Source organism: Channa argus, chromosome 14 (assembly GCF_033026475.1).
Source record: "Channa argus isolate prfri chromosome 14, Channa argus male v1.0, whole genome shotgun sequence".
NCBI lineage: Eukaryota > Metazoa > Chordata > Actinopteri > Anabantiformes > Channidae > Channa > Channa argus.
This window is the reverse complement of record NC_090210.1, coordinates 7,997,771-8,023,400: the sequence shown is the minus strand read 5'-3', so window position 1 is coordinate 8,023,400 and position 25,630 is coordinate 7,997,771. Positions and strand designations below refer to the sequence as shown.

The 25,630-nt window shown below is 38.9% G+C and overlaps 2 protein-coding genes across 10 annotated transcripts in view; both read left to right on the top strand.

Moving 5' to 3' along the window:
• Positions 1–3,293, top strand: part of mast3a (microtubule associated serine/threonine kinase 3a) — a 30,380-nt gene extending 27,087 nt beyond the window's left edge. For all 4 annotated transcript variants that reach the window (XM_067473932.1, XM_067473931.1, XM_067473930.1 and 1 more), the window contains one exon: positions 103–3,293. In XM_067473932.1, the coding sequence (XP_067330033.1) occupies positions 103–974 (872 nt within the window). In that variant the 3' untranslated portion in view covers positions 975–3,293. The remainder of the gene's footprint in view (positions 1–102) is intronic.
• A 437-nt stretch (positions 3,294–3,730) lies between these two features.
• Positions 3,731–25,630, top strand: part of pik3r2 (phosphoinositide-3-kinase, regulatory subunit 2 (beta)) — a 33,800-nt gene continuing 11,900 nt past the window's right edge. For 2 of the 6 annotated variants that reach the window (XR_010910561.1, XM_067473937.1), the window contains exons 1-5: positions 3,731–3,982; positions 12,013–12,926; positions 22,610–22,702; positions 24,403–24,477; positions 24,806–24,958. Coding sequence is in view for 5 of the 6 variants with exons in the window: in XM_067473937.1 (XP_067330038.1) it covers positions 12,608–12,926; positions 22,610–22,702; positions 24,403–24,477; positions 24,806–24,958 (640 nt within the window). In the remaining variant the exon portion in view is untranslated. Of the gene's footprint in view, positions 3,983–10,236; positions 10,382–11,594; positions 11,880–12,012; positions 12,927–19,185; positions 19,207–20,871; positions 20,894–22,609; positions 22,703–24,402; positions 24,478–24,805; positions 24,959–25,630 lie in introns of those variants that run through there. The other 4 variants (XM_067473938.1, XM_067473939.1, XM_067473941.1 and 1 more) reach the window with 4 other exon arrangements.

Here is a 25,630-nt window from a genome sequence, read left to right as displayed (position 1 = left end):
CTGCAGCTGATGAGATTGTGTGTATTGTTGTTTTCCTGGCGTTTCTAAAGGAAGAATATGGCCTTAAACCAAACTCTTTTTTATATACTTCTTTTCGATCAGATTCAAGTTCTTCTCCTTGCTCCAGTTCCCCCAACTCCCCTGTACCACAGACGCGTCCCAGTTCCCTTCACGTCTTGGGTCGCTACACCAAAGCTGGACGCTGCAAATCCACAAGCAGTATCCCCCCTTCACCACTGGCCTGCATCCCACCACCACAGCCTGTCTCTCCACAGTGCTCTCCTTCCTGCCTCCCCAGCCACCCCAAGTCTCTGCAGGGTTTTCATGGGAAGACATTATCTCCTCCCACTATTGCTCGCCATTCTGTTCGTCCCCGCAGTGCAGAACCACCACGCTCACCCCTTCTCAAAAGAGTTCAGTCAGCAGAGAAACTGACAGGAGACAAGACGACTGGAGGGTACCATGGAGATAGGAAGGCATACAGCACCCGCCGCCACACCATGGAGGTGCCTCTGTCTGAAAGAGAGGGGTTGGAGGACATGGATAGGGACACCGCTGCTGGGTTTGTCTGTGTTGGGGAGCATGGCCGTCAGGGGCTGTACATTGGAGGGCAGAGAGGCCATCAGGAGCTCACAGCTAGTGGCGGCAGCGACTACCATCGAAGCACCTCCTCCCCACAGCACCGTGGCAGCAACCATCACTCCAAAGAGGTAGTGGTGATGAGGAAGTTGGCTCTGTCAGAGCGAAGGGACTCATTCAAGAAACAGGAGGCCGTGCAGGAAGTAAGTTTTGATGACTTGGAGGAGAGAGAGGCAACACAGAGTCCTCAGCTTCCCATCACACAGCCAAAGGCATTCAAAGCATCCTGGATCAACTCGGCTGAGTCAGAATCCAGTATGATGGTGGAAGGAAGGGGATCACAGGGTATAACAACACAGCAGAAAGCCAAGTCCAAAGACAAAGAAGGGTTTTAATTTTACTTTGCCAGAAATAACGGCTAAGCAACATGAAGAGAAGTCTTTGACCTCTTACTGTACTTTGGAGGACGTGTGTCCTCTGTGACTAACTGTGACTAAGTCCAAAATCATCACAAGCAACTGCCTGAAGTGAGAAGAACAAATGTAAAGCATTGTTTCTCAATAATATATATGCATATATCTGCAACACTGTTAACAGATTGACTGCCAAACTATGTTTACTTCCTAGTTGCTTGTTTTCTCTTGGTTCTCAAATCACTGTGGCAACTATATCTGATGTATTTTGTAAATATGTTTTTGATTTAAATGAAGAAACTTATTTATGACTTTTTATGGTCAAATTTTTTTTGGTTGTTGAAAATGCGTTGGATGCTTCAGTTATTTTTATTTTATGAATTTCAAGGGAAAAGGGAGGCAACGTCAGTGAATATCAGAACAAATTTCATTTTGGGGGCTGCAATGCCTGTCTAAAACAAGGTGTTGTTCTGTGTTAAGAGTGAGCCTTCGAAATAAACTTACTATATTTGTCCTACAGCGTACTACAAATAATTTTAGAAAATATAACACTTCTCACAAGTTATCTAACATACAGATTGTAGTGGTAAATTGTTTGCGTAATTGATTCTTAACACAGGCCATTGTATTAATATCAACATCATGCTTGGAAGCCCAGCACTGGTGCCAAAGCATGGTTTAGCCCTAGAACCCCTTAAAAAGAGGTACTGTAGTTATACATAAGAAGCTTCATGCATGCTTTGGCTGTACCACCACTTACTGTCTCTTGTAAAAACAAAACAAAAAAAAACCCCTAAAGCTTTGGAAACTAAGCTTTCTCCTCTGTCCTCTAGCTTCTTACAAGCCTGGCTTTGGGAAGGGTTTGCACAAATTTTTGAAGCTGTGTAGCAGTCGGAGCACATTTAGATTTCAGGCTGCTTGTTCTCCGTGGAATTCAAAACTCATAGTGGATGCAACAAACAAAGCTGCCTCCCTTTTCACTGTGTGTGTGTGTTTGTGTTATGAATGAATGTTTACATTTAGTGCAAGTGTGTGTGTGTGGACTTAACATGTTTTTTGTTAAATTATTATGGACAAAAAAAGAACGTCATGGAGTGGCAGAGATTAACCAGAAGCCCTGGGTGGATGAAGGAATAAGGTGATCTCCTTTTGTATACTTAGATATGGAAACTGTCTTGTTGCAGTACTAATACCCTAGGCCGTTGATGTACTGTATATTGTATAAACAATGGTGGACCTTATAACAGTTGTTGGTGGTGTTTTCAGAAAGTGACCTTGTGAGGATAGAGCGACTCAGAAATAATGTTTAATGTCACATAAGTGGCATGCTCTTAATCTTATGTATGATCGGTATCAATGCGTGCATGCTTCATGTCCCAGCATAATTTTCTCACCATTTTATGACACACTCGAGGATTTTTCTTTAGTATTAAAGTTACTAATCCCATTAGATAGATAGACCTTGAAATCTTACGTTTGAGTCGCTCAGTTGAACTTTAAATTAGAGAGGAGAACTTGTGAGGTTTAGTTTTCAGCTATGTATGCCTTAATTTTACAAACATTTTTAAAATCTTTTTTGGTGACTGATCCAGTCTTATTTAAGATTCCTTTCACACAATGGAAAAGTGTGTTCTGAGTTTTATGAAGGCACAAAACTTGTTTTGCAGAATAGTGGAAAATTTTAATGTGGGAACTTTTAATGGAGGTTTAGCACATACTAAGCTTTGAATGGTGGTTCTATATTGTGGCAGTTTAAATTAAAAGTTAGGTATTTGTTCACTATACTTGGGGGGAAACATGTCTGTGAGGGATTTATGACCACATTTTCGAGCAATATACATCTTGGTATGTTCTTAGAATTTGATCTTTTTAATTTGTATCTCCATTAAACTGTCATATTGTCTTTTGACTTTATGTTAGACATTTTTTAAACATTAAGATTTAATTTTGTCAAGATGTCAGCCGTGGTCCATGACATTGGTTTAACAAGTCAAAATGAAGCATCACACGAAACTCCTCGTCTCTACTTTTGCCAGTTTGTAATAAACTTCATGTCATCACTTGGTGCACTCAACTGTCATTTTCCATATTTTCCCACACTTGTTTCAGTGTGTTTGTGTTGTTGTTGCTCCCTACTCGACACCCCTTAATCCTAAACGACAAACTGGCTTTTGTGAAAATTCCTACTGTGTGGCTATCTGGTGCAGACTGTTGTGACATTGTATGTTTTTCTATTGTCTATACAGTGCTTGAAATAAATGAGATGGAGAGGACTAGAAAGTCCTGCAAAAGAAGTGTTTTTGTCATCAGTCCCTCATACAAGAATTTCCAAATTGATTTGCAAATTTACCAGTCATCAGTTTACTTGTGGTGGTCAAGTACAACTACAGACTTGTTTAGTTACTGTAGTAGTAAGACACCGGACAAGCGTAACATTTAGTTTTTACTGTTCTCATTATTAAAAGAAAACCGGTAACAAACTGTGGATGGGTAGATTATAAGTTAGAGGCATCTTCTCATATTGAATTTATGTAATTACAGGACACTGAAATAACGTGGTTAAGGACTTATACCTTTTAACAACAGGACGCTTTGCAAAACTTTAAAAAGTAAAATGCAGACTGTCAGGTTCAAATTTTCATTACGGGCAAAGACCAGTTCGTGACCCCCTCACAAATCGTTCGGACTTTTCCGTTCGGCTTCGTGATTTTCCGCGCTCCTCATATTAGTTCCCACGCACTCTCCTTCCCTGCGCCGTGCTGAGCTGGAAAATGGCTGTGTAGTGGGAGCAGGGAGTTATGAACGGTGAAAAGAAAGAAAGAGCCACAGCAAGACAACGAAGTGAGACGTGTACTGAGGCTTCTCTTACAAGTTTCATGCACAGCGCGAAGTTATTGTCCGCAGATAAGGCACCTTACGGACTCACTGTGCTACTTGGAAGCGTTAAAGCGACGCAGTCCAAAGTGAGAGGAGTCAAGAAATATCCGCGGGTGAGTTTTTCCAACTTATTGCATATTTCCAGTACAGCAAGGCAGCAGCCGCTGTACTGGAAAATGGTGGAAGCGCTGGCAGCTCCACGCTGCTGATGTGCGCCTTACTTTTAAAGTTCACACACTGGACTTTCTGTCGCAGTTGTTTCGGTCCTTGTGCTGAAATGTAATTTAGTGTTTATTGTTGCAGCATCAGGCTCGGTGCTCGGGCTTGTCCACAGTTGACGTGTTATGAAACACTCACACTGTAAAGGAGCTGTTAGAGTTTTTGAAGTTAATTGTGTTTTTATTTGTCTAGTTTGACTTTTTTTTCTTTTTATGGTCTGAAAATATGATAAAGAGGAGTTTTGAATATAGTAGCTGCTCTGAAACTTGTCAATTTGTGCAGAATTTTAACCTAAAATTCCATCTGAAGGATTTTTGTTTAGATTTGTAGATTTGTCCATGTGTAGGCTGTGACACTGGTTAGTGGTGCGGTGGGGGAAGAATGGTCAACCATCAATTCAACAAGGTTGGTGGTTCGATTCCTCCTGTCACATGTCAACGTGTCTTTGAGGAAGACTCTGAGCCCAAGTCCGTGACCCCATAAGTTTATGAAGTGTGTGATTCGGTGAATGAGAAGCAGTGTAAGGCCCTTTGGGTCCAGAGAAGATAGAAAAGGGCAATATGGGTGCATGCCGTTTACTGGAGAATGGTGAAGGCCCAACATAACTGAAGGCCTGACATTTGTGAGTTACATCCCTAGTTTGAGGATTTGGCCTCTAGGAGTTAATAAAAATTGTTTAATATGTCAAGCCACTCAACTGTGTGGAGACCCCCTCCTGCAATTATTGAATCAGCACTATGCAACCAAGTGTCAATCCATCATGATATACCTTTTATCAGTGTGTAGCATGACTTGTATAAAAGCTTTCATTCTTCTTCAAAATGTCTTGAAATGCCCTGAATGACTCTCAGGGCATTGAAACTTCCTAAAGAAGCAGAGCTTTTTTTAAACTCCCAAGTTCCAACAGACGTAATACAGCTGTGGTTATTTTCTTTATATGTCCTTGAGCTGGAAGATCCAGTCCAATTCATTTATTTGATCACAACAGCAGCCGAATAAATCTTTAAGGCCAGTTTGGGCAGGGTTCCACAGGAAATGCTGCAGACTATGAGCTGGGATTTGTACACAGGAATAACTAAACATCTGATGGTTTACAAAAGAAAAAAGTTTTTAACTCCCCAGTGTGATAAATGAAGTAAATAAACTGTCTGGGTACAAATCCAGTTGGTCACTTGTGATACAGTTTTTGAAAAGCTCCATTCTGGATGTGACTAATTGCTACCAAGTGCTGGAGTTGGGAAAGAAGTACACAAGTACTATGTTGCTGCACTTAAGTACATTTTCATAAATCTGTACTTAAGTAGATTTAATTATGGCTACTTTGAGTTTTAATCCACTACATCCAAGAGCAATTATCTATATTTTTTACTTTACTACATTTCTAATCAAAGTTGCGTTACAATCACGTCACTTTATACATTTCATTAAAAAAAACAACAACTTTTTTTCAATTTCTTTATGAAAAAGAAACACTACAGAGACAGTCATTATGTCAGTTTCTCCTTCGATGGTCCATATTCAAAAAACTTTACATATTAGCAGTACTCAAAGTGAGCTGGTGTGCAGTAATTTTACTCTTTGGCTTCCTGAACCTGAACTTGACATTGTCTACCTCTTTTTCTCACTCAACGTGAGTAGTTTAGAAATAAAACTGAAAAAAAAACATCAGATCATATAGTTAGTCAGCTTCAAAACATCATTTATATCTAATACCATTAATTACGTAATGTCAATAAAGCCGTACTGGTCCACAGAAAAGGACAGAGAAAATAATTGTCAAGTACTTTTACTTTCAATACTTTAAGTTAAATAAAAAAAGCATGTATTTACTTATTTTTACTTAAGTAGAAATTTCAGCAGGTACTTATACTTTTACTAGGGTACATTTTTATTTATTTTTTTGTTCTTTCGGCTTATCCTGTGAGTTCAGGGTCGCACAGCGGATCATTGTCTGCATGTTGATTCGGCATAGTTTTTACGCCAGATGCCCTTCCTGACGTAACCCTCCCCAATTTCTGCCATGCTTGGACCGGCACTGCACAGCTGGGGATGGGCTGTTGGGGGTTCAGTGTCTCAACTGCCCATTCCCATCCATATTGTTTGTTTATTTGTACTTTTACTTATGCCACTTCATCCGCCACTGCATGTCACTGAAATGTCAAGTATTCAGATCAGGTCATAAAGAATATTATATTAGAGTACAAAGTGACAGGCAATGATAGAAGTACTAAGATATTTTTCTTAAGTAGCAGTACTGCATTATAATCTTGCATTCAGAATGTTAGTTGAGAAAAGTTCTGTATCATAGGAAATATAGGGTACCCAAAGTAAAAGTAGTTAAGCAGAGTTATTAATTTTCTTAATTAATATATTAAATTATTTGATTATAATTATTAAGGTATTAATGTTTACATTGCTCTAGTATTACAGCGGATGAATATAAGGCTAATTTTACTTACTTTGTATACTGCTGAGCATTTTGTCTCATGTAAACCTATAATAATATGTCAGTTTATTTGTTTAGGATATGTTTTCAATATTTTCCCTACTGTATAAAGTAACCAATATCCACAATTGTCAGAGAGACACAAAAAGTACAATATTTTCCTCTGAAATTTTGTGGATTGTTAAAGTAAAAAGTATCTAGACAAGGGAAACAAAATGTATGTAATGTATGTTATAAATTTGAGTTTTCCACCACTGGTGATTTTCCACCACTGGTGATTACAGCCCAACAAACCCAATAATTTATGGACAAGTTAAATTAACTTGTTCGTCACAAGCAAAGTATATCTGATTCATCATTAGTATATCCATCTCACAGTATTTGTATGTTTATATAGTAGTTTTTTGTTGGTAATAATAGAGGATGACGCATGTTCTCTCTCTCTCTCTCTCTCTCTCTCTCTCTGTCTCTCTCTCTCTCTCTCTCTCTCTCTCTGTGTGTGTCAAGTCAAATAAGAAAAGTGAATGGGGGGCAGATTGCAGATATATTTAATTTGTGAGGGAGGTCAAAACAAGGTTTACCCGATACACATAGATTTGTGTTTTGTATTTATGAAATTTGTCTGCATGGTTGCATGGATTTAAGGTGGCATTAAAACTAGCTATAAGGTGTTAAACTGCCAGTATCTTACACCTTCTAATAAATACAGTCAGTTCTCTTGAATTGTAGACCCTTTTGGCTCAGTTGTCTTTTGAGAACAGGGTCATCTCAGTGCTATGAGCTCTCCGCAGCAGATGCTTCTATTTAGTGAATTAAATTTTTCAGCTTCATTAAGGGTAAATACAACATGAGCATTACCTAAATAATAAAACACAGAAGTTCTAATTTTAGGCTGAAACGTAAGCCCGCACAAGCTCCTGTTGTTGGCCTGTCCTCACTACCTGTGGCGCAGTAGATTTTTCAGATCCATGTGGACAGCTGGCCCGAGGCCATGCTGCATGCGTGGTGGCTCTGAATTCAGATTCTCTCAGAAAGCAGAACCATAAAAAGCCAACACTTACACATATGTAAAGGAATAACTGTGTGCTCACGCAAATGTTTGGATGTTTTACATTGCTCATTGAAAATAATTTAAACTCAACAGAGAAGTGAAGCTTTTCTTTTTAGTTAAAGAATTAAACAGTTGCATAATAAAAAGAAAATCACTTGTGATATAATATGTCTCAATTTATACACAAAGATGTGTGTTAAACATAAAATAAAAGTAACAAAAGCTTATTATTGGGAGAGTAGACGCTAAAATTCCAACCAATGTCTGAAGAAAACAAATCTGTTTGTCACATCTTTAAATACAGCTGCTGTTTGCAGTAGATTTGCCAGGCATGTTTCCCTTCAAGATCTCAAAGATATGGTAGAACTTATGGGCTCACCTGATTTTATGCTGACTTACTCAGAAGTGTTCACAGTTCGACACACCCTCAGGGCTACAGGAAAACCTGTTTATCTCCATTGGTAGCTTTCTTTTAAATTGTACAATGTCACAGTGATTAAAAAAAAGGGAAAATTGTTTTCAATATTGGTTGTGTTTAATGTTAAAAAAATCAGTGGCTGAAATTATTTGTTTTTAAACTCAGAAATGTCTTCTTTATGAGCCTATTATGTATTGTTTGTGTATGTTTTTTGTTTGAATGTAATATGAAGCATATGAGCTGAAAGGTAATTAGGTTTAATTAGCTGGATCAGTCTGGTTATTTTATCCATTAACAAGGGTCTCTGTCTGTCAGACAGAGTTAGGGTCCGATGTTTAGTTTGATCGAATAAACCCAGAGATTTGTATGTCCAATATATACAATTGGGTTTTGTTATTTGGAAATGACAAAAATAATAAAACTTTTGATGATTTGATGATTTTTTTTCATCAACATAATATTTAAGGCACATTCAGAACATGTGCAACATTTTTACTAGTTGTCTGCGTGTTTTTATCTTAGTTTAGGCTAAAGTTTGCATCCCCCTATGTGCCTTTTTAATGGGAGGGGAAGCAAATGTGTATGAAACAGCTAAAACAAAAACGCAAAATAACATATTTGTGTAGCTGAAGCCCTCACATTTTCTGTTACTTTATTTTTTTTGGTCAAAAAATACAGAAAAGTTTCCACGTTAATTTCTGCAAAACAACAGATCAGTTGATAAACTAATTGTTTAAGCTCTACAATAGTATGCGTCTTTACAGATACTGAAAGTTAAACTACTTCATTTTCAAATCACTAATTAAACACCTGCAGTAAAAAACAATTTGTTCACAAATTGTTTAAATACAGCAAGTGCATAAACACTAACATAAAATGAAAAAATCAATAGAAATATTTGAGTAGCGTCAGTGGTTCATGTAACAATCCACTGTCTTAGTAATTTTCTTAGTAGCTTATTTGCCATTTTACGTTATACATACTAGTGTGTAATGGATAGGTCTGATCAAACACATTGAGGAGTGAGGACAGCGGACATTCTTACCTCTCACTTTTCCCTACAGTTAAAAGATATATCCAAAAAATACATTGTGGCATGTTTTAAATTGTTATAGTGAACAGATTGAATGTACTTACCAAATATAGTACTACTACCACCAATATACTAGCACTAGCACTGGAGTATATTTTGTCATAATGTTCCGGTTTTATATAAACCAGAATGTCTTCTTGTTTTTTGTGCAAAGAAAAATCACCACACTTGTCATCTTTTTAACATATATGATCTTCTTTCATGTCATTGCACAACTTCAAGATGACTCATGGAATTCTCTCCAATCACATGCAGCCTTCACTTTTTCCCTGTTGTGTTTGTCCCCATCATCCTGTGGCAGTTTCATTTGTTTTAAATCATCATTTCATCAATGGCAATGAGCAATCTGCAGGGATGCACTGATGACAAAAGTCAAGTGTGTGGGAAAAGGTGGAGTTGTTTGGTTCAGATGTTTGATCACTGCCTAGATACATTTTCTAATATTAGAACATTTCCTTGATTTGCCCGGCTTCTCTGCTGACTGGGGAGCACATGGCCAGAGCAGCAGCCAATCACAGCACAGGATTAGCTTTCCCTCTCTCTAGCAACAGTGAGTTACTTGCTGCCTATTCATTAATTATTTTCCTGTGGTCTCTTTCAGCCGTTTGGACTCTGCTGATAGAAAACTGCTCCGTTTCTTATCTTTCTAGGTTTTTTTGACAGCTTTCTGTTGCTTTCTGCTCTAACTGAATAAAAAGTCGGTAAAAAAAGGATGGATCCAGTGACACTGAGCTCACCAGCTGCTGCTCCTGCCCTGAACTGTGAGCTACTACAACACTATCAGACCAGGAGTGTAACAGAGACGACTCTTTTCACGTCTCATCTGACTTTTTCTGCTCTTGAACTAAATGATCAAAAAGGATTACTTATTGAGTGCTCTCACTGTACACTGCTTTTTCTTCTACTCCATCTTTGCTTGTATTTGACTCTTTGTCTTTTTTTTACAGCATTACTTGGACTATAAACAAATACAACATGGCAACTGTAAAAACGACTGGAGTTTTTCGCTGGCTGAGGATGGGGGGGTGTCACTTCGGGGCAGGACTCTGTGTCTGTTTGGGGGGGGTGAAAAGCAGGTGGAGAGAGGAGGGAGGGGGATTTAGGGTTTGGAGGCGGCCGGGGGGGGGGGGGGGGGGGGGGGGTATGGTGGTGTGAGGATTGCGGGCTGTGGTTGGGTATGCCAGTGCCACGTGTCTAGCCTGGCACCTCTTGCTTCTCAACTCGAAGGATGTTGGACCGAGAGTCTGTCTGAGCCTCTCCGGCTTTTCTCTGAACCAAAAGTGGGGTGAGTCTTGCACTCTGCTGCATCCTGTTATCATGCTAACTCTTAACTATATATTGTTTATTTTTCGTTTTAAAGATGGTTTTCTTGCCCACGAAGGTTTGCAGTCACTGTGCGTTTGCTTTCTGAATGTCATGGGGGGAGAAAGGATAATCCAGACTAAGGTTCGAAAGCGTGTACTTTCGGATTCAAACATGTAAAGGTTTTGATTTGTATTCTATGCTTTTCACCTCATTTAATTCAACCGTATACAATGCATCACTCAAAACATTGTCCATTCAGAAGCGTTTATAAAATGGTTGCACAACATCAGGCCTTGCAAACCAGGCCTATAGTTATTTGGATTTAGACGTTTTGGGGAATTGCCACGAATAGCTCCTGACTCCTGGTTTACAAGACCAGAACTTCCATCCCCCTTGCTGTCTCTTTCACCCTCCCTCTCTACCTGCTTCATCTTGTCAGTGACATCCTTTCATCCCATCTAGAGAGGTTAACAGGACGATTGTCCTTGGTTGGTCCGAAAACCCCAGATATCGTCCGTAATCTGAAAACCCTGATCTTTCCCTTTTCCTCATTGCCAGCTTCATCTACAGTGCATTTGACATTTTGAGTGTAAAGTTTTCAGCTTTTTTATTTTTTTGCCGTGCTGAACTCACAGTTTTACTGTTTATATTCATACTTTTAGTATTTTTTAATATATATTGCATGTTTGATAGATTTGATTAATTTTGATCACTATAACCGATAAAATTGATAAAATCCAGCTATTCGAAATTGTTGTTATGCTGTTATACGGTAATAACTACACATTTAATTAGGCCTTGCAATTATCTTTATCACAGAAGATTCATTGTGTATCCACAGATTGACCATTTGATGAATATAGATTCCATGATCTGGAAACACTTTCTTTAACGTGGTGTTAATAATATTGTGCCAGTCTTTGGTTGCTCCCTTGACTGTCCATGCAGTATTCACATCTGAACTAGACTTGTTAAAGTATGATTTAGCTATTTTGACAAATTGAAGCTGAAAATATTTCAGAGGCAACACAGAGCTGCCTTTTCTCTCTCCTATGGAGAGGGAACTGTTACAGGGACTTCTGCATGTTTCAGAAAATTCTGGTTGCCATAAAGTCGTGGTGCAGGTCTTAATTTACTTGGCATGCTCATTCTGCAAAAACGTTTTCTTCGCCATTTTGCATGGATTTGTTTGGATTCTATTATGCTTACATTTTATTGTATACGTTTATTTCACAGTAAAACTTCTTGTTCCTGTGTAAACTGTGATGTGTCAGTTAAGGCTGTGAGTGTGTGAGTGTAGAGTGGAGGGAATGGAGGCTCCTGTCCAGGGACCCAGTCTGCTGTTGGTTATGACGCAGCAACATCATCCGATCTCTCTGTCCTAACCGAAGACTGCACAAATGCATGAAGCTGCTGCAGTTCGCCATTTTCATGCACCGCTTTAAGCTTCGTTTCACATACGATGCTGGTTGCTTTACGTATGGCTTTTTATCGAATAACGTTGAGCTTTAATCACGATTAAGATAAATTTTTCTGAGTTTCAGTTTTTGTTATTGTAAGGTTTTTGTACTAATTTAAAATCGATTCTCTTTTCTTTATTTTGCTTTTAAGGATGGTCATGATCTCTGTCCAGAACATGTGGAAGCCTGAGAAAACTGAAGAGGATTAAAGACCTTTCCACCCTGCCACTCGCCCTCCAATCAGACCACTTTGACCGTCGAGAGCCAACGACACAGGGCCCTCATCTGGCAAAGGCTTTTACCCGGCTGCCCCAATAGCACCCAGCCAGCAGGTTTTTGCTGCTTGAAAGAGCATGTTGCCTACGCTCTCCCTGTGCTCCATCATCTGGCTCAACCGGGGAATCAAGCTGAGGAAAATGTACCGATCCACCAACACTGGTCAGGTCTGAAACTGCTGTAGCTGCAGACAAAACAGCAGCAGAACGCTATCTTATCAACTTTAGAGAATGCTTCTAAGCTACGGGTGACTCCCTCTCCTTCCCTTTACCCCCCCACCCCCACCCCTGATCCCCCCCCCCCGCCACAAGCTACAGAACTAACACTATCACCAAAATTTAGTGACTCAACAACCATTTTGGTTTCTGTGGAGGATTTCAGTAAAGCAAACGCTGTTGTTGCAGTGGCACTCTGACTGCACATCTTATCCTGCGTTTGGTGGCCATTTTGATTCTTGGCTGTCTAACAAAATGGCGGCGGAAGGTTTCCAGTTCCGTGCCCTCTACGCATTTACCAAGGACCAGGAAGAGGACTTGGATCTGCAGCCTGGAGATCTGCTGACAGTCAGCAAGGCCTCTCTGCTGTCCATGGAGAGTTATCAGGAGGGTTGCGTGGAGGAGCCTGAGCACCTTGGCTGGCTCCTCGGGTACAACGAGCGCACCAAGCAAAGAGGCGACTTCCCAGGGACTTACGTTGAGTATGTGGGCCCCGTCAAGATGGTGCTCCCATCAAGTCAACCCAGGTCCCAGCGACCCCTCCCTGCTGCTCCTAGACCAGATTCATCTCAAGGTGAGGGCCTTTGTTAATATATGTCTTGTCTTTTTTTTTTTTTCAGGGTGGCCGTACCACTTCAAGTTCTAAGGTAACTGTGTAATGTCCAAGAATGTGTAACTACTACAACTAATTTCTCACTATTTGAACAAAGCATCACTCTGTTACAATTCGATGTCGGAAAATTTTATTATTAAGCTTTTATATATATAATTAACTTTACATTGAGAGAACATAGTCTTCCACAATTGTTGCAGTTGTTCTGCAAGTAATACACTCCACATGTTTTTCATTTTTCTGTGTTTGGATTTGTTAGTAAGCTTAAATAGCAGAAAATACATAATTAAAAAGCATTAAGCTAAGTTTCAGACATGCTGATGCATACTGCCTGTTGTACTTTTGTGAATTTAGATCTTTCTGGATCTGTTTCCTCAAGGGGGGTGTGAAATATACAAACTCTAGTCTAGTTTTTCCTTCACATAATATTTAACAATATAATACAATCACAAAATGAGAAATTATCTTGACAAATGATCTTATGATGATTTTAAATTCATATTGCAGTTTGTCCAGCATGATGTACAGTATGTGAGGAGATTTCATATTTGTCTCCTTAAAGTGGAAATATTTTTTTTTCTGAAATGACCTTAGAAGATCATTATTTGGCATCAAAATTAATTTGGTCAAATGTGCAGCTTAAACAATTGTGTTTTTCCTAGTTAATTGAATATTTTTGTTAGCAATGCATTTTTTGTGTCATAAAATATTTTAATGCCCTCTAGTTGTTGTGGGTGCTGTTGGTCAGGGACCTTGTGAGTTTTCTCTCACATTTGACAGTGACCTCATGCTGACCTTTTAATCTAGAATTAAAACACGTAATAAGCCTTACCTGTTTGGAAGCACAGTAAACAAACTGCCAATCCTTTTACTGACTGGAGTCAATCATAGAGGTCCGGCATTGATTCTGTCTGTCTGGTTCTCTTTAACATTAAGACTTGTCTTCAGCTCATTTCCACGAGAACCCCTGTCGCTTCTTTACTATGCCTTGTTATTGACCCCCTACTCAACTCTTATTAAAGGATCACACAGTGGCATTTTTTGTTTATCAAAAGCTTATATTGTTTAATAATGTTTTGACAATGACTAATGTTTTAATAGGTGCATTTGTATTTTGTTTAAATGGAGAGAGTCAAGTGTCACATTTTGTTCTACTCAGAGATAGGCGCTCTGTTCTTTCACACTTCTCTTCACTCCCATGACTTTGGGAAACGCCTAATATTTATTCATAACGGTTAGAGCCTGTTCTCAGCTCCAATGGCGTCCAAGTCAAACATACACTTGGCATGGATTGGTCGACCTTAGCAAACTATACTTCAAGTAGAAACTTTGATTTGTTACCAAAGTTCCTCCACTCTCCCAAGATTTCCAGCGTTTTCTCCTCATTTTCTCTTCTGTACATTTGGCTTCAGCTAGGTAATTTATTGCTTCCTTGTACGGGATGCCAGAGAAGAAGGTGCGTAGAGCCAAAATAGATAAATAAAAGTTTTATATCATTTTGCATATTAAAGCATACATTCCTCTCCTGTCAAAAACCATATTCTCTTTAATTTTCTCAATGCTTTTTTTTTATGTCAGATGGGCTAAGTACTACTCTGAGCACGTAGGCTGTGAACTCTTAATTACCTCTGGTTGAGCCAATTGGCTATTCATTGTGGACAACAAACTACACTGGGCCTCATTCAAATTCATTAGTTGGAATTCATTTCTCAATATTTCTGAAAGAAACCTTCTAAAAAGCGGGGGTATTATAGCTCCAACACAAATGTCTACAGAATTCCTAGCAAATTAGATTTCTCCTTGCCAATAATATAATAAAAACTTGAGTGAAGTGAATGTTTTATTGAATAAGAACAGGCCTTCCTTTTCCATTTGAGGCAGGTGAGGACAACGGTGTCCTCGTAATTTGATAGACAGTGAGACAAACCAGTTGGGCAGCATGCATTTGAGTCTTTGATTTGTAGGGACAGAGACAGAAGAACGAAGTGGAACTGTGAGAGGGAGAGAGAGAGAGAGGCAGATTTCTTGGCTCACCACCAAATGTGCATTGTAGATTAGAAATGGTCAAGCCCATATTTTACAAATATCATCTTCATTTCCCTAAAGATACCAAGGCCCTGGTCGTGTTGTGAATAGAGCTATTGTTAGTGTGGCCCATTTACTATTCACAGGGAACGTAATATTTGATTTGGACGGGCAGTACCTCGGACTTGTGGTTAAGAAAGTTCACCAAGATACATGTTTAATTCCAGTGTTTGTCCTTTAACATTTAGTTGAGCATTAAAGTCACAGAAGAATTTAGCACTGATTTGTTTGTTGAAATACAGTATGAAGACACATGTTAGCAGATGGTTTCAGAAGAAACTAGTAAGCGGTTCTGCAAAGCATGAAATTGATGACTACCGGATGAAATAAGTAAGGAATTATGTCTTCTAATGCTAAACCATTAACCCTAAAAAAAAAGCTAGAACCCACATTTATGCAACCGACGAGTTATCAGGTTTCTGCCCGGGCCTCAACAATGTTTTTCCACCTAGGGTGGAATATTTGAGGTGTTTTAGTGATATTTATGTTTCTTGTGACCATTCGTGCTGAGAAGACAGGCATTGTGGAAATGTATCAAGCCTAATTTATTAAAATATTGGTTTTAGTTTAGACATTAGGATTTAATGCTCTTTGATGCTGCGACAGCAATAACTTAACTAAGTGAAATCTTTGTCATGCAAATGTCCACTTATAAAACTTTTATCATAAATCCAGTTAAATGTAGACATTGCCCAAAAAACTCTGGTTTTGTTAGCAGAAATGTTGCTTGTAGCCAGTTTTTTCTAAATCCCTTACCCAGCTTATGGAAACCACTTTTCTCATTTGCATTTATGAAATCAGGTTACTGCAGAACAACACTGAAGTCCATGAAGAAATGTACCAACGTTGTCAGCAGTAGCAGGCAAAATGTAGATTGCTTGTTGGCCAAAAGATGCAAATAGTTCAACTTATTATATTTTTAAGGCTAAATAGTTAATGCATTGTTATATTTAATTTTTCACTGTCTGTCATGTTTCAGCCAAGTTTTATAACTGAAAATTAGGTTGAAATAATTCTGGTAAATGTATAAACTAAAGCGAACCATGTAATGCTGTGGGTACAGTATCATTTCAGTGCAACTAAAGTGATTGATTTACGTACATAATTGAAGATAAATTATAAGCATTCCCCAGATACAGGGGCAAAATGTTTCCTAACTTGCAGCAGAAATAATTCTGCAAACCCAGAAAGGGTCTTTTCTTCTTTTCTCTCCTCTCCCTGGCCTCACTTTAACTGCCTGCTGAAGTGAACCATGGCTTGGCATTTTTGCAAACTCCTCCCTTCGTACTCCCTCTCCTGCCCTCCTTCTCCCCTCTCTCCCTCTTCTCTTCCATCCTCCCTCCCCTTTTTGCAGCCTCTCTCCCTGATTCACATACACGTCTGATACCGTCTCTGGGCAGCTATAAACTATGTTAGCAGGACCAGTTCTCAGAAAGGAGAGGCCTCCACTCACTCTCCATTCCCGGTGCCTTACCAGGAAAACACTTTCAAAGAACCCAAGGAGGGGGGGTGGGAGAGAGGTGCTGTGACAGTAGAAAAAGAGAATGGGAAAGATATGGAGAGGGTGAAAACAAAAGCAGACGAGTTCTATAACGCACACCAAGGCCACCCTGTGCAACTGCAAATACAAGAGCCAGCTGTATTTGCTTTCTCTTCTGACCTATGTATTATTCTCCTGGATTTTAGTAATTTTGTTGGATTTTGCACAGCTATAGAAAGGTTTTTTTTTTATTTTCTTTAATGCCATAGCAGTAAATGAGAACTCATTTAGGCATGAAATTGTCTTCCTGAAAGATTGATGTCATTAGCAAACCAGAAACTGAGTAAAGAACATTTTGTACTGAAAGAAGGTGTGAAGTGTAATCTTGATTCCTGTTTGTTTCTACACTATATTCTCATGAAAACATATTTGACCTTGGGGATCTTTCTTCCTGGCAATAATACTAATAGTAGTAAAGAAAGAAAGTTCAGACATCTGTGTCTGTGAGGGAAATGAACACTTGTCTTAATATTTAAGACGAGTAGAATTTTTGAAACGAGTTTTTATAAGGCCGACCATGTCCAAATACAGTGGGGACATGTGTTTGTAGCTGTTGAAACACTTACACTTTTAGAGGTGGTTTGAAAATGAATAGTGTTACACACTAAAAATGACTAAAGAATGATCAAACAGCTTCAGAGACAGGGCCAAATCCTGCATAAGTACTCACTTACTATGAATGTTGGATTGTTGGTTTATGCAAAGTTACAGAAATTGTCCGGTGCAGCCGCTGTACCTATGACATTCAAATTGTATGGGCTCAGACAGTGTTTGATGTTCAGGGATGCACTTAGTTTGAAGCACATTGACCCTAGTACTTTTAGACTGTAGACAGCAACTATGTAAAACATTTAAATTATGCCAACATTTGCAACACTGTACAATATTAACATAACTTTGTACCATTTAACTACTTGGTATGACATGTACCATTAGACAGCATGCATATAAAACTGTCACTTTAAATCAATTTATCATGACTGAAAAAATCATCCCCCAGCCCATAAAATAGTGTGAACCCAGGGTAATTTTAATTTATTTGGAAACTTTAAAGCTGAAAATGTAAATTGCGGCTTCACAAGTTTTTAAACTTTTTTTTCATATAAACAACAATTTTTTAAGCCTAGTGTTTCTGGTTTCATTTTTTATTTTTTAAATGTGCCTGACTGAATGTTTTTACTGTATTTGCATTAACCGACAGTAGATTTAAAAAAAAAAAAAAAGGTACAAATCAGCCTGCTATTGCAGGTTTTGTAGAGCATTTCTGCATTGTCTTTCCTGTAGAAGCCTGTAGAACAAGTGTTGTGCAGCACTCACCTGTGTTTGTCATAGCTGGAGGGCCTCACTTGTACATGTGCAACTTTTAAGCCTGTTGTGACAAAGGAATGGATAGGCAATGCATCATGGGCAGGCACACTGTCTACATAGTTGGGGTAAAGTGGAGACATGTAGCAGTGAATCCTGACCAGCAGCATGCACACTGTTACACACCATCCGTGAGCCAGGCGCCAACTGGACTTGTCATCGCTGCACACAAGAATTATATGTTTGGAATAAACAGCACAGTTAAAAAAATGTTTTGGCAAATTTTAGCCTCACATCCCACTTGCTGGTAAAAGTTTTTTTCTCTAGTTTTTTTTGCATTCGGGAAAGAGTGAAACATTGAAAGTAATATTATACAAGTATGAAAATAGTGACTAAAAGACCAAAATCCAAAAATTAACCACATAAATGATAATGTCTTGTATTAGTAATCGTATACCCAGTATTTTTCAATAATACATTCACATGTAATGTAAAGTGTTGCAGAGCTGTGGTTAACGTGAGGAAATTCCTGAGGTTTAATTGGACCAGCGAAATCCTGTGAATGGATTCATGCTGTATTTATGTTCTTGAAGAAGCCTCACTTTCTGAGACAGAGCTCTGGCAGGAAAAAAGCAGCAGTATTACATAAGCACACTGATGCAGAAGATACAGAGCAAATATTTTGCTTCACATCGCTTTGCTTCATCCAGCCTGCTTTTGCCTGCCTGTTGCTTGTCTTGGACTGACTGAGCACGTCAGTGCAAACACACAAAGACAGGATCTGCAACATTCGTCCTACCTTCACACTTTTAGCCTCATGTTTAGATAGCACACATCGGGTGAATTTTTGTATTTATTTATGTATTTTTTTTTTCACTAACAAAGTTGTTCTTAATGTAATGACTTCAAAGCTTCTCACAGTCATGAGATCTTACCTGCAAAAATTTCTTACATTGAATGCAAGCAATAACAAAACATTTTAGGCCTTGAATACACCAAAACTCACTTTTTAAGGGCAAATCTGTATTCCCTGTCACAATTTTCTCTCTTTATTTTCCCCCCTTCTCTTTATGTTTCTCCCATTGGCTACTTCTCAGGGCATGTTAAGACATATGCCTGTCTTCCAGCGTGCACTCTGCCAAGGAAGTGGTTTTAATTGACTAACAAACTTGCTCTTTTTTTCTCTCCCTCTTACTGCCTTCTCTCATTTTCCATACCATTCCAAAATTTTGAGGGCTGGGTTGCAGCTGTTTCAGCAGGAAAAGGGAAAAAAGAGCCCTTCTTCCTACAACATTAACCGTAGAAAAAAAGGTTAGAAAGATACAGTAAAATTAAATGTTTATTAATGTTTTTATGTAGCAATGAGAATCAGTTTTGGTTAAAGTATGGCAATTAAAGTACTCCCTTCACTCCCCTCCCAACTATTGGAATTGATTTATTTAATATGCAACATTTGTACTAATTTATCTGTTTAATGTAATTCTTCTTTTCTATTGCCTCCAGCCAGCTGACTAAGTAATAAATTGATCTTTGAAAATTTGTGAACAGTCCAAAAACAAGATACATTTAACCCAATTAAACAGATAAAAACATTATGCTTATTTGTGTTTTTATTATAGAAAAACTATCCAATAAAATAATTGCTAGGTGCTTTGTGAACCTCTAGAATTATGAATTAATTTAAAGGTAAATAAGAGTCAAGTCTGGAAATACTACATTATATAAATAAAAGAAATCTGAGTAATTTACTATCTACTATCATAGTCTGATCTTAAAGTATCTGATGGCTCAAACAAAGGAGATTTTCTGACCTTAGAAGAAGAATTGTTGATGTTCAGTGGACTGGAAAGGGTTACAAAAGGATTTCTAAAACTTTGGAATCCTCCAGTAGACCGTCAGGCAGATCCTGTGCAAATGGAGAACATTTAACACCATTTGTACCATCTGCAGGAGTAGTCTGCTTTAGCAGGAAAACAAAAAGTCAACTAACACAGATCACAATCAGAAAAAGGCATGTAATAGTCCAAGAGGTCACAAGGAACTCCTGGGTCACCTCTAAGTAGTATCAATGTTCACAGTAACTCTGAATAACGATGGTTTGCCTGGCAGAGTTGCAAGGAAGAAGCCCTTATTGTCTAAAATGAACATTACTCCCCATGTACAGTGTGCTTTGGGCTATATGAGTAAGCTAGAAGGCTGTTGGTAAAATGTTCTGTGGATGGAGGAGAACAAAGTAGATCATTTTGGATTGAATGAGTGCCATTATTTTTGGGGACAATCACATTACAGCATAAGGCCCTTCTCCCATCTGTAAACTGAAGTTAAATAGGAAGTAGGTCATCCAGGTCAACAACCATAAACACATAAGTTGTTCTACCAAAGAATAGTTAAAGGAGAGGAAATGTGATGTTTTGGCATTACCAAGTAAAGGTCCTGACCTTAATCCTCTAGAAATGCTGCGGAAAGAGCTGAAGCAGGCAGGCCATGCAGGGAAGCCAACAAACATCCCTGAGTTAAAGCTACTCCGTAAGGAGGAACGGGGTAATATCCCTCCAAGCCAGTGTGCAGGGCTGATAAACAGTTAATGGAAACTTTTAGTTAAACGTTTAGCGCAATATTTTAGGTTTGGCTTAGGTTGACACGTTGCTATGTCAGTTCAAGTGAAGTGAGACAAAGCGCAATGGCTTTCCACATCAACTGAGATGTACAGGATCCATGCGACTTAATGGCAGCTGAACACATCAGGTATCTGTGTGGAGTAATCAGGAGATTGTAACATTTGTCAAATTATACAAGAAAAACAAACCATATTTCTATATTTCATTATCATGTTTTCTACTTTTTATTAATGTTTGATGTTTCACTATGCTCTCTTTTAATTACATAATTTTGTTGCAATCTCCTCTTCTGCAGTTGGTTATTGGCACTCAGCTGGTTGTTAAAAATTACCACTGCTAGCTGTACACCTCAACAAAGCAGCTCCTACAGTACATGTCAGGTTAGTTAGTAGGAGGTTTCTAATATTTAGTTCGCTCTTATTATATCCTGTCTTAGAATATTAAAATCCTTTTACAGTGTTTCAGTCTGTGAGAAGCGTAAACATATTTAAACCCATTACTCAAATAGCACTTCCTAGATTGTTTTTTGTTTTTTCCAATTCTCCATCATCGCAGCCATGTCACTGTTTTTTTGTCATTATTACAGCTTGGGGAGGAGACCCAAGAGATTGCTTTCAGTCAATAATTTCTTTTAACCACGAGGACAATCTGTCCTTATTGTGCCAAAACTTAGCAAACCTTAATGATAGCTCTGGTCAGTTGGAAAATAGTTTTGCCAATAGGGCAGTCAGATCAGAAAATGTCTTGTTTTGCACAGCATTAAAAAATAATGTATTTATATCTTAAGCTAGGTCTTGCAATTAACTTGCAAAAACCTGCACTGCACACTGCAGAGACAAACTGTGATCAAAGAGGAAGGAGGTGGGGCCTGTGAGCCAAAATGGCCACCAGGGATAAAGAAGTAGCCGAGGTCTGTGTTTGCGCTCACTACAGAACTAGAGACTGCCGGGCAAAGTTTTCATGGCAGGCATGGAGACAGACAGAGGGAAAGACACAAAGACTGTTAAAAAAAGAAAAAGGAAAAGGGAGCACTTGAATCAAAACATAAGTCGATGAGACCAAAATGTAAAAAAAAAAAGAGAGTAAAGAAGCAAGACAGAGAGTCGAAAAGAGAAGAACAGGGAGACTGAGAACAAGAACTGGAGAGAGCGAGAGGGGAATGGAATGTGCTGATGCTGCAGTTCTTGCCTGAACTCCCAAATTAATAATCAGCAGCGGTTTAGCCGAGTCGTGCCAGGAACAGGAGCCTACTGCCAAGCCCAGGCCAGGCTAGGCCCTCCCTGCTCAGAGTGTTACCCTTGCCCCTCACCCTTGCCTCACCCCTCTTCCACCCCCAGTTCACAGTATTGCTCCCAGGCAGAATAGGAGGGGCTACCTGCCTGTCCTGGCTGGGCTGGGCCTGGCACACTGCCACAGGGCTTTTGCTTGTTCAGGGGTTTTGATTAAATCCTTTATTGTGCTCCACTCACGCAAAGAGCTAAGGCGAAACGCCAAGCAGGACGGAGAGGTGGGGAAGAGAGAAAGTGAGAGGGGAGAAAAGATAAGTGGGGGGAAAAAGAGCGATGGGAGGGAAATGGGATCTCTTTTTTTTCTCTCCCTTGCTTTCTCCTTTTCACTTTCTCTTGGACTGAAAAGATTTTTAATTTAGTCTGTGGGGAGTTGTAAAGTAGATAAAGTTTTTGCTCAACATCAGCAGTCTGTTTTTTGTTGCCTTTTTCTAAGCAAACCTCTTTTTATTATTTAGTACAACTGTTCTGTTTTTATCATCCTATGTCTCATCAGCTAGACTTTCAGAGTATTGTACAAACCATCACAGTTTATTGTGTTTGATTTAATTCATTTTTTGGAGGATTTTAAAATAATGTGCAAGAAAATAAATTCAACTAAACTCTCCAGTGGTTTTTGCAAAGCAGGTGGTATTCTTGGAAAATTCATACTAAACTCCACTTGATACATTTTGCAGCATTTAATTTATACTCATAATTTTTAATGTTCTATGTCTCTAACTGCTCCTAGTTATCAGTGCCTATGTCAGCGCTGCTGGTCTTTGAGGTTTTGTGCCAGAAGTGTAACAGTGATTTGTGTTGTTGTTTCAGCTGTTTCTATGCTGGACCTGAGCGAGCAGTTCACACCACCCGAGACGGCTCCCCCCGTCCTGATCAGCCTGATCCAAGCCATAGAGAAGAGGGGTATATCCATGTCTACCAGCCAACATATTCCTCTTTCTCACTTTCTGTCTGTCAATCTTTCCATTTATGTGCGAGTGTCTCTCTCCTGCCATCTGCCTCTTGCTCTCATGCCATCATTTTCACAAGTATAGATGTGTAGATATATCGTGTAGATCCAGTTTGTTGGCTTGCATACACATGTTAATGCATACTCCTAATAGCTCCTCCGTTAAGGGCATGATATAGATTTTCTACTTTAAAATTGAATGTGGTCAAAGTCTGAGCAGATATTATTGGCCTGAGAGTCCTGCACAGTGGCTTTCATTCACACTATGTTATTAACAAATAGAACACAGTGGGACTCCATTCACAGTTTTTGTTTCTGTGCTCCTTTTTAATTTCTCTCTGTCCCTTTGACACACAAGCGCACACACACAAAGAGAAAAGTACAGTGCATCAGGAACTAGTGAAACATTTTAAAACATTCTACACAATTTTAAACCTTTTAAAAACAGTGTGGAGTGAGGTTAAGCAAATTACATTTATAATGTTTCAAAACTGTCCCACTGTAATTTGCAGTTTATTTTTTTACAGCTGTGCATAGTGACTCCCTATGTGTTTGACCCTAGCAGCACATTAAGAAACATTTAGTATGTATGCTGTCTTTTTCATGTATGGCTAATTGGTATATTGTCCTGTGTGCACACATCTGAAAAATAATTAGTTTGTGGTATGCAATCATGACTTACATATAGAGGAGTATGTTATATGGTATTTAAAAATAAAAAGGCTAGATTAAATATCATTCAATTCATTCATATGCACATTATCATTCAGATAGTGGTGTTCTGGTAAATATTTTAACCCAGTTATCTACCAGAGGGGCGACAGGAGGTCTGTCCTTAAATGTACATACTGTAATGTTGCAGTAGTATTGAATTACTTTCCAGTGTTGCATGCTCACACGCAGACTGTATGGTGTGGTTTTCACAACTACCTGAGAGGCAGGTTTGTCTCAAGGAATTGGCTTATAGATGCATGCTGTCTAGACCCAGTGTTTTTTTTTTTCAAGCCTGGGCAAAGACTAATGTAGTCATTCAGAGTTAAATGTTTTCTTGGGGGATATTTTCACAACATGTGCGAAATCTCTCTCTCTCTCAATCTGCTGAGACGAATTTCATCATGTCAGTTTTCAGTTTAGAGTTTTAATTTTCTCTGTTGCGTCTGGCATTCGGAGTCACCAAATGAATTGCACATTTTCTTCAAAATGAAACACTTAATACAGAAACATGTGTTGGCTCTGCTAATTCAAAAACATTTCAAGGACCACCTCTCCACCAATTAATTTATGACTGACTCTTTTTTGTATGTGGACTGGAATGAACACAATACACTGACATGCTGTGTTGAGTATTAATCATTTTTTCGTGCAGGCGCTTTATCACATACATTTTGTTTACTTACAAACTGACTTTGTACAGCTAATTGTTGAAAAATCTTTCAGTAGACCATATAATTGAAAAATATAGAGTCATTCACTTCATCAGAGTGAGCTACTAGCAGCAGTGTGGAGCATGTGTATTTGATTGTTTTTTTTGTTAGTTTGTTTTATTACTCTCTTTTCCCTTTCTTGACTGTGTTCTGTTTTTTGTGCTTGAAGAGATTTCTGATCGATTGAGCTTGTTGTACCCCTACTAAATGGCTCTCTCCGTCTTTCTCAGGTCTAGACTTCAAGACATTGTACAGGACAACTAGTTCTTCCGGTTCAGAGAGTCCAGTGTACAGCCTGAGCTCGGGTGCGTTAGGGTGACACTAAATTGGATTTTCAGAATGTTTTAATTTAATTTAATCTTTTACTCATGGCGTTTCTTTAGTTCCTCTACCTTGTTATATGTTACATCTCACCTGCCTCTTTTAAGTCCAAAAACAATATAACTCGTTCACTTTTCCCTTGATCTGAACTTATGACCATTACGTCATAGCACTGCTTCCATAAACTTCCTTAACCCAATTAAAGTAAAGAGGCAAACAAACATAACAGATTCCTCTGAGGTAAATAGAATTGACTTTGGTAAAACTTACAAGTAGCCTCTAAATGTCTTCTTATATGTCTTTGTGGTTCAGAGAATGACATGTGTCAGAAAGATGTGGGTTACCTGTCTGAAAGTGTCCTGCATTACCTGAGAGACCTCCCCTCGCCCCTCATCCCAGCCTGTATCTATCCTCACCTTCAAACTGCAGTCACGCTGCAGCAGCAGGTCCTACAGCAGTCAGCAGGTACATCTTATCTCAAGAAGAAATGCTTACTGAGGTCATCAGTTTTTCCATTTAAGAAAAGATGTCATCATTTATGTATTTTTTTACCATAGTGGCTTGTAAAAGGACAGTTACAGAGGTCTTCTGTCATAGTGTTCCTTTCTTGTCTCAGATTGGGAATGCCTTCAACATGATCTGATCAGAACCTCCTGTTGCATTCTACTAGCTAGGATTTTCTGGGATTAAGTGTGTCATTGTCAAGAAAGGTAGAGACACTCCCCCCTTCAAAGGGGATGTCACTGAGCTCACAGTCATTAGAAAATCAGAAAAAAATCAGAAGTTCCAGCATACACATTCAAAGCCGTCTGTCTCTGAGGCCTAGTTCAACTGTCCACTGACATGAGTGCAAACGCCGGGCACTTGGTTCTCAGAGTGTAGAGTTTTTGGAGAGATTCATTCTGTCACCAACCCTGCCACCAAACAATAGTTTGAACCCCAGAATGTAGCAACTGTAGAATGCAGCAGTACTATTTTCAGTCACCGTATAAGATTGGCAGGACTCCCCAATAGTAATACCTCTTTTAGAGTAGCAGTACCCTTTCAATAACATTCGCGGTTTTCAATGGCTATCTTTAAACCATAAAAAAGTAACAATACTTAGATTTTTAAACCACCTGGAAGTCCAACACGCCC